At 42.0% G+C, this 13,093-nt stretch overlaps 1 protein-coding gene across 1 annotated transcript in view; it reads right to left on the reverse strand.

The window, feature by feature from the left end:
- LOC122559181 overlaps positions 1-13,093 on the reverse strand; it is a 27,166-nt gene that overhangs the window by 10,252 nt on the left and 3,821 nt on the right. The window contains exons 5-7 of the mRNA XM_043708562.1: positions 9,981-10,082; positions 4,022-4,806; positions 2,966-3,042 (exon numbers count right to left, since the gene is read on the reverse strand). Coding sequence (XP_043564497.1) covers positions 2,966-3,042; positions 4,022-4,806; positions 9,981-10,082 — 964 coding nt within the window. The remainder of the gene's footprint in view (positions 1-2,965; positions 3,043-4,021; positions 4,807-9,980; positions 10,083-13,093) is intronic.

Raw genomic sequence — 13,093 nt, forward strand, 5'->3', positions numbered from 1 at the left:
GCTGCCTGACCCGCTGCGCTTTTCCAGCAACACATTTTCAGCTCTGATCTCCAGCATCTGCAGCCCTCACTTTCTCCTCACAAAGCTATGCTGACTATCTCTAATCAAACTATGATTTTCCAAGTAATCATAAATCCCATCTCTCAGAATCCTCTCCAATATTTTGCACACCGCAGAGATAAGACTGACTGGTCTGTAATTCCCAGGATTATCCATATTCCCTTTCTTGAACCAGAGAATAACCTTTACCACCCTCCAGTCATCTGGTACTACTCCAATGGACAGTGAGGATGCAAAGATCATTGCCAAACACCCAGGAATCTCTTCCACCGCTTTCTGTAGTAATCTAGGGTATATCCCATCTGGCCCAGGGGATTTGTTTCTATCCTTAGGTTTTTAAGATGTCCAGCACATCCTCCTTCCTAACATCAACCTGTTTGAGCATATCAGCTGTTTCATGCTGTTCTCAGAAACATCAAGGTCCCGCTCAGTAGTGAAAACTGAAGCAAAGTATTCATTAAGGACCTCCCCTACCTCCTCTGACTCCAGCCACAAGTTCCCTATCCCTGATCAGCCCTATCCTCATGCTGTCCATCCTCTTGTTCCTCACATTAGTGTAGAATGTGTTAGGGTTTTCCATAATCCTACCCGCTAAAGCTTTCTCATGCCCCCTTCTAGCTCTCCTAAGTCCATTCTTCACTTCCTTCCTGACTACCTTGTAACCCTCTAAAGCCCTGTCTGATCCTTGTCTCCTCAACCTGACGTAAGCTTCCTTCTTCCTCTTGACTAGATGTTCCACATCCCTTGTCACCCAAGGTTCCTTCACCCTACCATCCCTTCCTTATCTCAGTGGGACAAACCTATCCAGCACTATCAGCAAGTGCTTCCTAAACAAACTCCCAATTTCAGTTGTGCATTTCCCTGAGAACATCTGTTCCCAATCTAGGCACCTCAGTTCCTGCCTAATAGCATTCTAATTCCCCCTCCCCCAATTAAATATCTTTCCATACCATCTGCTCCTATCCCTCTTCATAAATATAGTAAAGATCAGGGCTTTGTGATCACTGTCACTGAAATGCTCTCACACCGAGAGATCTGACACCTGGCATGGTTCGTTGCCAAGCACCAAATCCAAGATTTAGCTGGCCTTTTATTGGAACTGTTGAACAAACCCTGCTTAACTTTAACAACAGATTTCAGCTATGAACTAAATCAGTCTACACTTTCTTAATGTTGCAGACCAGACCAAACCTCTTCAAAATATTAAGAAGGTAGCTGAGACCCGAACTTTCTCTTATTTTAAAGGCATGTGTCAGGCGTTGCATTCTGAATGCAATTCAATTGATTAAATTACCAGTCTCGAAGCAAAACACTTTATTCATATGCTTTAGTTAAAAAGCAACAAAAAGATAGAAGAATTGGAAGAAATAATTTTACTGGAAAACTTAAAAGAATATTAGATTATTTAACTACTAAATACATCTGTTCCAATATAGTAACATCCCATAAACACATACTTAGCAAAGGCAAATTCAGAAAAATTGTTTGTCTCACATGCAATTCTAGCATCAGGAAGCTTTTTTTTAAGCTGTAATAGAGAGGGGAAAAATAGCTTTCACATCCAGCTTCAATACCCCAGCAGTAACTGCTAGTGAAACCTAAAAACAAAAGTATATCTTGCTTCTGTGCGAGCTTGGCCCCAACCATTCAAGTTGCTTCTACTGTTTTGACTAAAAATAACGCCAAGGCCTCACAAGCTGTTTACTTTCTTGGCTTTGGAGCAGACTGCTCATCACGACTGTCTCAACCTTTATTCACAAAAACTCCAGGACAAAATTCACCTCTTAAAGACATAGTATTGCCACACCTACACAACAACTGCACACACTCAATCCAATTGAAATCTTAAAAACGTCAGACCTTTCCGGATGAAGCACTTTTTTAAAAGCATTTTTTCATACAGAAAATAATGAAGCCTGGAAATCTCTGCCTCAAAAGAGTGTATGCCAGGTCACAAACAACATCTTCATGACTTAATAAGGCTATGAAGGGATAAGGAGTAAAGGAAGGTAAATGCAATTGAGCAACATATCAACTGTGATCTGACTTACAGGAAGGACGTAATTGCTCTGGTGAGAGTGCAGAGAAGATTGACAAGAGAGAACTGTAGTTATGAGAAGAGATTGGAGAGGTAGGGGTTGATATCCTTGGAATAGAGAAGGTTGAGGGGTAACAGAATCATAAAATCCCAATGGCCATTTGGTCCATTGAATCTACACTGATCCTGCGAAGAGCACCCCACGCAGAGCCACCCCCTACTCTATCCCTTTAAACCTGCATTTCCCATGGTTAATCCACTTGGCCTGCATATCCCTGGACACTATGGGCAATTTAGCATGGTGAATCCACCTCACCTGCACATTTTTGAACTGTGGGAGGAAACCCACGCAGACAGAGGGAAAATGTACAAACTCCACACAGACAGTTGCCAGAGGCTGGAATCAAACTTGAGGCAGCAGTGCTAACCACTGAGCCACTGTGCTGTCCTTGACTGAAACACAAAATTGAGAGGGTTGGAGATAGAATAGACAGGAGGAATTTCAAAAACCAGGGGTCATAGATTCAAGCTAAGTGGCAGAAGGCTTAGAGGACATATGATGATTTTTTTTATTTTCCATAGATGGTAGCAAGTGTTTGAAAATTACTGCCTGAGGTGGTAGTGAAAGCAGAGGCCCTAGATTCTTTCAAAAAGTGTTATATGTTGCAGGGCTTTGGGCTGTGTACAGGAAGATGGGATTAGAAAGGGCATCTGGGTGTCTTTGAATTGGCATGGACAAGCTGGACTGAAGGGTCTGCTTTTGTACCATATCATTTCTATGGTGCTAACTGACAGTAGAGGGCTGGTAGGCTTAATGCGAAGTTCCTTCATGACTAAAGAGATAAATACTGGTTGACATTAAATTACCTTGCTTATCCTCTCATGGACAGCTCTGATTCCGTGCCAGAGATCTAACTGGTGAAGAACGTTTGGATATACTGACTCTAAACACAAATAGAGAAAAACATTAAACCACAATTATTTGACACAATTATGAAACCTGCCAATTTTATGAACACCTATCCTAATGTGTCTTTAGGAGGTTCGCTGTCCATTGTGTCTGATAATGCTCCTGTGAAATACCTTGGGACAATATACTGCTTTAACTGCAAATTAATCTTATTGAAGAAAGGTCACTTAAGCAAAGTGCTGGAGGATGAATAGCACTTGTGAACTGTTCTTCAGTGAGAGATGGCAGCTCAATAGCTCACTCCACCCCCATACTCTTCCCTCAGATAGGTGCCACAGGGAATTGTCTGTCCAATGTTTAGCTGGAGCAAACTGCAGTGCCTCAAAGACTGGATAGCGAACAAGCAGCCTGACAACAAAGTGGCAGATAGATGATTAATATTGTGTCTAGTACCGGTCAGCCCACTTGAGGAAGAATGTGAGGATTCTTGAGAGGGTATAGCAATTTACGAAAATGGTGGTAGGGATGAGGGATTTCAGTCACATGTTTAGGATGGAAAAGTTGGGGTTATTCACTATTGAGCAAAGGAGATTTATTAGGATAAAGTGAAGTTATGTGGTTGCAGTTTAGTGGGAGTGGGGTTGAGAAATCAGGTTCTCTTGGAGAGTGAGCTGAGATGGCATGAGGAGGGATGGGGAAACTGTAGAATTTAAAGCTATAGCAGGGGTAAGGAAACTGTAGAATTTAAAGCTATAGCAGGGGTAAGCTCATTGGGGAGTTTTACGGTGGGAGATCAAGGATGGAGAATCGGGTCTGTTTCCATGCTGTACGAGCTGAGATGGCATGAGGAGGGATGGGGGAAACTGGAGAATTTAAAGCTATAGCAGGGGTAAGCTCATTGGGGAGATCAAGGATGGAGAATCGGGTCTGTTTCCATGCTGTACAGTTCTATGACACTATGACTCTATTGAACAGATCATTCCTTCTTATTTTCTCACATCATGAATACTTACTTATCGTTGACAAAAGCTGAGGATCTGCATCTGTAACTATCTCAGAAACATCGAGATTATTCTTCACCAACCATTGGAAGGCACGTCGGAACGCAGAGGTTTCCAAATTTCTCAGTCTCCTGGCTCCTTCTCTGGCATCGATCACTTGAACGTCAAGGATCTTGTGAGTACAATTGTCCATCATTGTATAAGTGAGGTATCGCTCTGAAGAGATATAGTCGTTGTTGCTTTGATCCCCCAATACCACAAGGGGATGCGTGAGCTCCAGAAAATGTTTTCCCTGCATCTTCTTCCAGAAATTTGTCACTGATGGCTGAACATACGACTTTTGAGTCTTGAGGAATGACTGATAACTAACCAGACGCATATTTAGGAATTTGAACATCAGAGCAATTTTCCGATAATTATTTCCTGATAAAACTATGCTTGACACCAGCAGAGTATTGCCAGCAGGGACACCTTCGAGTAATGGTTGTGACCACCAGACAGATTTGTGTCCATGGCAGCAATGGCTCACAACTTTCATAGCTGTTGCTACAATGTGCAGTTCCAAATCTATTTTACCTTTGCATTTGAGATGCTCACACCTTGAAAATGCTTTCTTAGCTAGGGACATAAGACATGCATCGTAGACAATACCAGTCCTCATGCTACATACACTCTTGTTGGGTGTCAAAGCCACTGGAACTTGGACAGATTCTTCTTCCCCAGGCACTATTTTATTGTTAATGATATTTAATACTTCTTCTTCAACTGTGCAGTCCATCAGCTTAGTATTTATGCAGCTGTTCAGAAATCAGATATATTATTTACAACTGTAATTCACATGTCAAATATATATAAAGAATAAGAGTTGGGGACAACAATATAAGATAGTCACCAATAAATGCAACAAGAAATTCAGAACCTTCATCAAGAGATTGGGGCAGAATTTTAAACTTATTACCACTTATGATTGAAGAGAATAGTATTGATCAGGGATTTTCAAACTCTGGATTGTGACCATCCAAGTGAGGTCATGGGGCGAGACTTTGGGATGGTGAGCCCTATAGCAGCAATGAGGGGAAATCTTGCCTAACAGATTTACTTGAATTCTTTCAACAAATTTGAAAAAGGGGAAGCAGAGGATATATTTTGATTTTCGGAAGGTGTTTGATAGGGTAAAACACATTAGGCTACCATGGTGTTGGAGACACTATATCAGGATTGACAGAGAACTGGCTAAATAAGAAGACAGAGAGTTGGGATAAGGGGAGGCATTTTCAGGGTGGCAATCACTAACTAATGGAGTGCCACAGGGATCAGTGCTGGGACGACAATATTGATTTTATATACATTAATGACTTTGACGAGGGATGTGAATGCACTATAAACAAGCTTACAAATGACACAAAAGTACATGTAGATGATACCAAAATTGGAGGTGTAGTGGATAGCAAAGAGGGTTACTTCAGATTACAACAGGATCTTGATCAAATGGGTCAATGGGCTGAGAGGTGGCAGATGGAGTTTAATTCAGATAAATGCGAGGTGCTGCATTTTGGGAAAGCAAATCTTAGCAGGACTTATACACTTAATGGTAAGGTCCTAGGGAGTGTTGCTGAACAAAGAGAATCTTCCGACTGGGAACCCTCCCACCGCGGGGGATGAACTTGGACTTCACCAGTTTCTTCCTCCCCCCCCCCCCCCCCTTGTCTCCGCCGGCTCCCCCCCGCCCCGCACCGCCTTCCTGTCCTGCAGTCTTCTTCTTGTCCTCTCCGCCTCCATCCTACTCCGACCTATCACCCTCATCTTGACCTCTTTCCACCTATCACATTTCCAACGCCCCTCCTCCAAGTCCCTCCTCCCTACCTTTTATCTTCTCCTGCTGAACACTCTCTGCTCATTCCTGAAGAAGGGCCTGTGCCCGAAACGTCGAATCTCCTGTTCCCTGGATGCTGCCTGACCTGCTGTGCTGTTCCAGCAATAAAGTTTCAACTTGGAGGGATATGGGCCAGGTGCTGGCAGGTGGGACTAAATTGGGTTGGGATATCTGGTCGGCATGGACGGGTTGGACCGAAGGCTCTGTTTCCTCGCTGTACATCTCTATGACTCTATGACATTGGAAGGTAAGTGATGAGGATGACACAAAGAGTCTGCAGAGTAACATAGACACGTCATGCAACCTGGTAGATGAAATATAATGTACTTTGGCATGAAGAATTAGGAGCAGAAAGCTACAAAACAGAGTGATTTATGCATGAATCACAAAAAGCTAGCATTCAAGTTCAGTGAGCAATAGGAAAGGCAAATAAAATGTTGGTCTTCATTTCAAAAGGAGTACAGTATAAAAGCTGGGAGGTTTTATGAATATAGGTTAGTCATCAGTCAGACCACAGCTGGAGTACTGTCAACAGTTTTGGTCCTTTCACCTAAGGGAAGATATATGGGGTGGGGGGAGTGCAATGTAAAATGTTCAACTTATGAACGCTCATACTTATGAATGCAGGTATGTAATTTTAAATATGTGACACTGGAACATTTTTGAAAGGCTGCTTTATATGGTTCTGCATCGTGTTCCAACTTGCATACAAATCGACTTGCAAATGGACCCAGGAACAGAACCCATTTGCAACCCAGGATCTGGTTGTTTCGGCATTGGAGGAAGTCCAGAGGAGGTTCATTAGGCTGATAAAATAGTTTCTCTGTACCCAGTTATGAGGAGTAGGCTCAGCCTATACCCAATGGAATTTAGAAGAATGAGAGGTAGATTTATTGAAAAATTCAAGATTCTTGGGGGGGCTTGACAGGATAGAGGTTGGAAAGATTGTTTCCCCTTGTGAGATTCTCGGACCACCAGGGGGCATCATCTCAGAATAAGGGGTTAGCCATTTATAACACAGAAGAAGAAGACTGTCCTCTGCCAGAACACAGAAAGTTACAGTGCAGTCCAGGTCCTTCAGCCCTCAATGTTGCGCTAACCTGTGAAATTAATCTGATGTCCATCTAACCTACACCGTTCCATTATTATCCATATATATATTCAATGCCCATTTAAATGCCCTTAATGTTGGCGAGTCTACTACTGTTGCAGATAGGCCGTTCCACGCCGTGACTACTGTCTGAGTGAAGAAACTACCCCTAATATCTGTCCTCAATCTATCACCCCTCAATTTAAAGCTATGTACCCTCATGTTAACCTTCACCATCCGAAGAAAAAGGCTCTCACTGTCCATCCAATCTAACCCTCTGATTATCTTATATGTCTCGATTAAGTCATCTCTCAACCTTCTTCTCTCCAACGAAAACAGCCTCAGTTCCTCATTTTCTCCTCGTAAGACCTTCCCTCCATACCAAGTAAAATCCTGGTAAATCTCCTCTGAACCCTTTCCAAAGCTTCCACATCCTTCCTATAATGCGGTGACCAGAACTGCACACAATACTCCAGGTGTGGCCTTACCCATGTCTTGTACAGCTGAAGTATGACCTTATGGCTCTAAAACTCAATCCCCTACCAATAAACACCAACACACCATATGCCATCTTAACAACCCTATCAACCAAGGTGGCAACTTTCAGGGATTTATGCACCTGGACACGGAGATCTCTCTGTTCATCTACGCTGCCAAGAATTTTACCATTAGTACAGTACTCTGCATTCCTGTTACTTCTTCCGACGTGACCTACCTCACACTTTTCCGCGTTAACCTCCATTAGCCACCTCTCAGCCCAGCTCTGCACCTTATCTATGTGTATCTGTAACCCACAACATCCTTTGGCAATGTCCACAACTCTGCCTACCTTAGTGTCATCTGCAAATTTACTAACCCATCCTTCTAAGCTGACATCCAGATAACTTATAAAAATGACAAACAGCAGTAGCCCCAAAACAGATCCTTGCGGCACACCACTGGTAACTGAGCTCCAGGATGAACATTTCCCATCAACCATCATCCTGTCTTCTTTCAGCGAGCCAATGTCTGATCCAATTCACTAAATCACTTTCAATCCCAAAACTCTGTATTTTGTGCAATAGTCTATCGTGTGAAACCTTATCAAATGCCTTACTGAAGTCCATATCCACAACATCAACGGCTTTACTTCATCCACCTGTTTTGTCACCTTCTCAAATAACTCAGTAAGGTTAGTGAGGCATGACCTACCCTTCACAAAACCATGTTGACTATCCCTAATCAAATGATTCCTTTCCAGATGATTATAAATTCTTTCTCTTATAACCTTTTCAAACACCTTACCCAAAACCGAATGCTCACTGGCCTATAATTACCAGGGTTGTCTCGACTCCCCTCCTTAAACAAGGGAACAACATTTGCTATCCTCCAGTCTTCTGGCTCTACTGCTGTCAACAATGATGACATAAAGATCAAAGCCAAAGGCTCTGCAATCTCCTCCCTGGCTTCCCAGAGAATCCGAGGATAAATCCCATCCAGCCCAGGAGTCTTATCTATTTTCGGATCTTCGAAAATTGCTAAAACCTCCTCTTTGTCAACCTCAATCCCATCTAATCTTGTAGCCTATGTCTCCGTATTCCCATTAACATTGCTCTTTTCCAATGTGAATACTGATGAAAAGGATTTATTAAGCACTTCCCCGTGTCCTTAGATTCTACACACAACTTCCACTATTATCCTTGTTTGGCCCTAATCTCACTCTGGTCATTCTTTTATTCCTGATATATCTATAGAAGGCCTTAGGGTTTTCCTCGATCCTATCTGCCAACAACTTCTCATGTCCCCTCCTGGCTCTTCTGAGCTCTCTCTTTAGATCTTTTCTGGCTAACTTATAACTCTCAAGCCCCCAAACTGAGCCTTCATGCCTCATCCTCAAAAAGGCCTTTTTCTTCCTCTTGACAAGAGCTTCAACTTCTTTCTCTTCCTCTCGACAACTACCTCCCTGCCTAATAGATATATACATATCAAGGACCCACAGTACCTGTTCCTTGAATGAGCTCCACATTTCAAGTGTGTCCATCCCCTGTGGTTTCCTTCCCCATCCTATGCATCTTAAATCTTGCCTAATTGCATCATTGTTGAAAGTAGTGAATCTATGGAATTCTTTATTGCAGACAGCTGTTGAGGCTGGGTCGTTTGGTATATTCAAGGCAGGTAGATTTTTCAACAGTGAAGGCATCAAGGATTCTGGGAAAAAAAGGCAGGAAAGTGGAATGGAGATCAGCCATGATCTTTTTGAATGGTGAAGAAGATATGAAGAACTGAATATCCTACATGTTATGGTTTTAATTTAGATGAACAGGGGTAAGTTGGCACCAGTGTGATGTATAAACACCAACACTGACTTCCTAAGCTTGATTTTATGATGTACATTCTATGTCACTTCCCAACTGACACGTTTTAAAGAAAACCAGGAGTTAAGACTTTAAGCTTTCAAGAGCAATTGAACAGCATTCAATTAGCAGACATTAGGTTTTCTGTTCTTGGTAAATGCATTGTTTAACTGTATTCTAAAACATTCTGAATTGCAGGTCATTCCATGGAAATCTCAGACCCAATGCAAGCAATGCCACAGGGGAGCAGGTACTGGTGTCTGTGTTTTCTTCATGAATTGGTGTTCCAGGAAAGTTCAAGCATCATTAGAAAAGGAATTTAGATGTCAACAAAAAGAAACAAGTTATGAATGTTGAAAATCTGAAATTAAAAACAGAAAACATTGCTAATACGCAGCAAGTTAGGAAGCAATGGTGAAAGGAAGTTAGTGTTTCAGTTTAATGGTCTGGAAATGGCTGATGAATGATCATTGATCTGGATTATAAATGCTATGTCTTCTTCTACAGATGATATCTGGTCTGTTAAACATTTCCAGTACTTTCTGTAGATGTTAACAAAGGTAGATTGCATGTTTCTGAGAGTCTGGAATAAGGATGAGTAAGAAATGTCCCTGCTGGGGATCTTTACACAACATGAATGAATGAATAAAGGTAAATAAGAATAAATATACCTACTTCTCTGGCAGGAGATATTCAGTCACATCCATAGAATCTTCGACAAACTTCATATCATCTTTACCATGCTCTGTGTCTGTGTCACTATCAGCAGTGGATAAACTGCAAGAATAAATGTTCCTGGTTTGTTGGTGCAGACAAAATGGGTTGAATGGCCTCCTTCTCAGCTGTAACAATTCTGTGATTTACTTTTGTTCACTGCTGCAAACAGATACTTATGTAGTTTGGAATTAATTTTACTGTAACAATGTTCCTGTGATGGCTATGGAATGTTTTACCACACTTAAGATGCTACAGTTGCATTACTGACTGACAGCCTTGTGTTTCAAATAGGCAAAGTGACAATAGTGTGCACCATTTACAAGATGCACAACAATAAACCACTAAAGCTCCTCTGACAGCAATTTCCAAACCAACGATTGCTACCAGCTAAATGAACAATGGTAACAGATGCATGTCAACACCAGCACTTGCAAGTTTGCCCCTTTGTCACACATCATCCTGACTTGCAGCTACATCATTTATCTCACTACTACTTGATCAATATCATGGGACTTCCTCCTGAACAGTCTTATGGATGTACCTATACCACATGGACATCAGCAATACAACAAGGCAGCTCACCACCACCTTCTGAAGGGCAATTATGAATGGGTTATAAATGCTGGCCCAGCCAATTATGTCCTCATCCCATGAATGGATAAACAACAAATTAATACTATAACTCAAGTGAGTAAACATGCTTCATCGTTTGGTAGCAATATAGACTGGAGGTTCAGGTTTAATTCCAAATGTACGATTGAATCTGGAGCAGAAGATCAGCCATGGTTCCTGTTTCACATCACAATCTGTTGAACTGACAGAGTTGTGGGAATTGGGTGAGGACTGCGTCTGTCTCATCTGTGAGGCCCTCTACAATTAGGCTGATACTCCGAGCTTACTGATGCCATAGAGATTGAAACACAGCATCAATCGACAATTTTTGAAAGAAAGGAGAAAAACGTGGACTATTAAAAAGCAAAAAATTGCATGGAAAATTAAACATTCGGAAAGTGAATCAAAACTCATTCATAAAACCATGAGTAATTATAAATAATAAATTCAGAGCAATAACAAATGGGAAGGATATAATGTAGTGATCAAGATAATGTTCTGGAGACTGAGGCTTCAATATCACTACTGCAGATGGTGGACTTCAAATTCAATAAAGGTCTCAATTAAGAGTCTAATGAAGACCATTAAACCATTGTCCATTGTCATAAATTCACTTATGTCCATTAGGGAAGGAAATCTGCTGTCCTTATCTGGCGTGTCCTCCTTGTGACTTAAGAACAGCCCTCTAAAATGGCCAAGCAAACCATTGAGTTCCATCAAGAAGGAATTAAACTGGTTGGGCCAAAAGCATGGACTCAAGCATCAGAAATGACAACAATAGACAGTGTAGACCTTGCAAAATCCTTCTTACGAACATCTGAGAGCTACTGACAAAATTGGGAAGTTCTCACATATCTTTTTAAGGAAGGTTCACATTTCTGACAAGAGATTCCACTGAGGGTTTCCTCAGAAATGCGGAGCTCTACATCCATTCCGACAGTTCTCTTGTAGTATAGAACTGTCAGAAAAGGGCAAACCATGGCCCCTTTTCACAGCAGTCAGCTAGCATATTCTGAACTGTAAAGGTCCTGACAGCTACTTTGACACTGCTGTCAAAGCACGTGTACATCGGGCGGGTGTGATGCTAGGGTGCCAGCTGGGTAGAGGTAAAGTGTCAGGTAAGTAGGGGGTTGGATGCAAGAAATGTAAAGATGACAGTCAATGTTCCAATGCAAGGCATGATGCCAGCTAGGAAGGGGTAAGGAGCCAGAGGTAGGTCGGATGCCTGATGTGACATCTGAGTAGAGTGCCGGATGCCAGCTGGATGGGAATACGTTGCCAATGATAGGATGTGAAATGAGTAAGAGGTAGGGTTCTAGGTAAGGATGCCAGGGGGGTGGTAACAGATGAATAGGGAGTAGAGTGCCTGGTTAGTAAAATGTCAACTTCCAGTCCTAGTGCCTTGTCAACTTTAAGTACGGACACCCTGTCCAATATCTCCTCCTTATCAATTTTAAATCCTCCATTGTCTGAACTACGTTGCCTTTCACCATAGCCGGGGAGCAAGTTCCTCACTGGTGAATTTATGGCAATGGACAACGGTTTAATGGTCTTGTGCTTCACCATGCCCTCTGCCTTTATGAATAATGCAAAGTCATTAGTTATGGTAACAATCTTAAAACACAAAATAGTTAATCATTCTTTTCAGTCATTAACTCTAAATATGATTCTGTTTAAAAAAAAAAATTGGTCTTTACGTGGAGTATTGGTGCAACACAGAGCTGATGAGATTCCCATCCAATGCTTAATCAAATGAATGAGCCCCAATTAACAGCTGACTCTGCAAGCTAGGGATGAGGAATAACAATCACACGTTGTGCTTCTGAACAGTGACCAGCTTCATGCAGAAAAGTATGGGCATGCATAATCCTTGAAGTACAGCTGATAGCTGTGTCTCACTAAAGCACGGTACCACAGCTTGCTTTCATTCAAGAAACCCTTACAGAGAACATCCAGAGAGGGCAGGGAGGACGAGAGAAAGAGCATGAGAGAGCAAGAGAGAGTTAGAGAGAGAGTGAGAGACAGATTGAAGAGGTTCTAAAGAAGGATCACTGGACTCAAAACGCTGACTCAAAACAGCAACATGATAATGGTCAGATAGTCTGTTATGCTGATTGAATGGAAAATATAGTTTAAGGACATTAGGGAGCCTCCACTTTGCTCCTTCAAGATAACGGCTATGGGATCTTTACATCCACCTGGGGAAGCAAAAAGAGCCTCAGTTTGACCTTTTAACCAAAAGACAGCAGTATCAACAATTGACAGCACCCTCAGTATGGCACTGGGGATGTTAGCCTAGGATTCTGTGCTCAGGTCCCTGGAACAGGACTTGAAAACATAATCTTCTGACTGAGAAGTGGCAGATGGAGTTGGGAAAGCAAATCTTAGCAGGACTTATACACTTAATGGTAAGGTCCTAGGGAGTGTTGCTGAACAAAGAGACCTTGGAGTGCAGGTTC

The sequence above is a fragment of the Chiloscyllium plagiosum genome, chromosome 18 (genome assembly GCF_004010195.1).
Source record: "Chiloscyllium plagiosum isolate BGI_BamShark_2017 chromosome 18, ASM401019v2, whole genome shotgun sequence".
Taxonomy (NCBI): Eukaryota; Metazoa; Chordata; class Chondrichthyes; order Orectolobiformes; family Hemiscylliidae; genus Chiloscyllium; species Chiloscyllium plagiosum.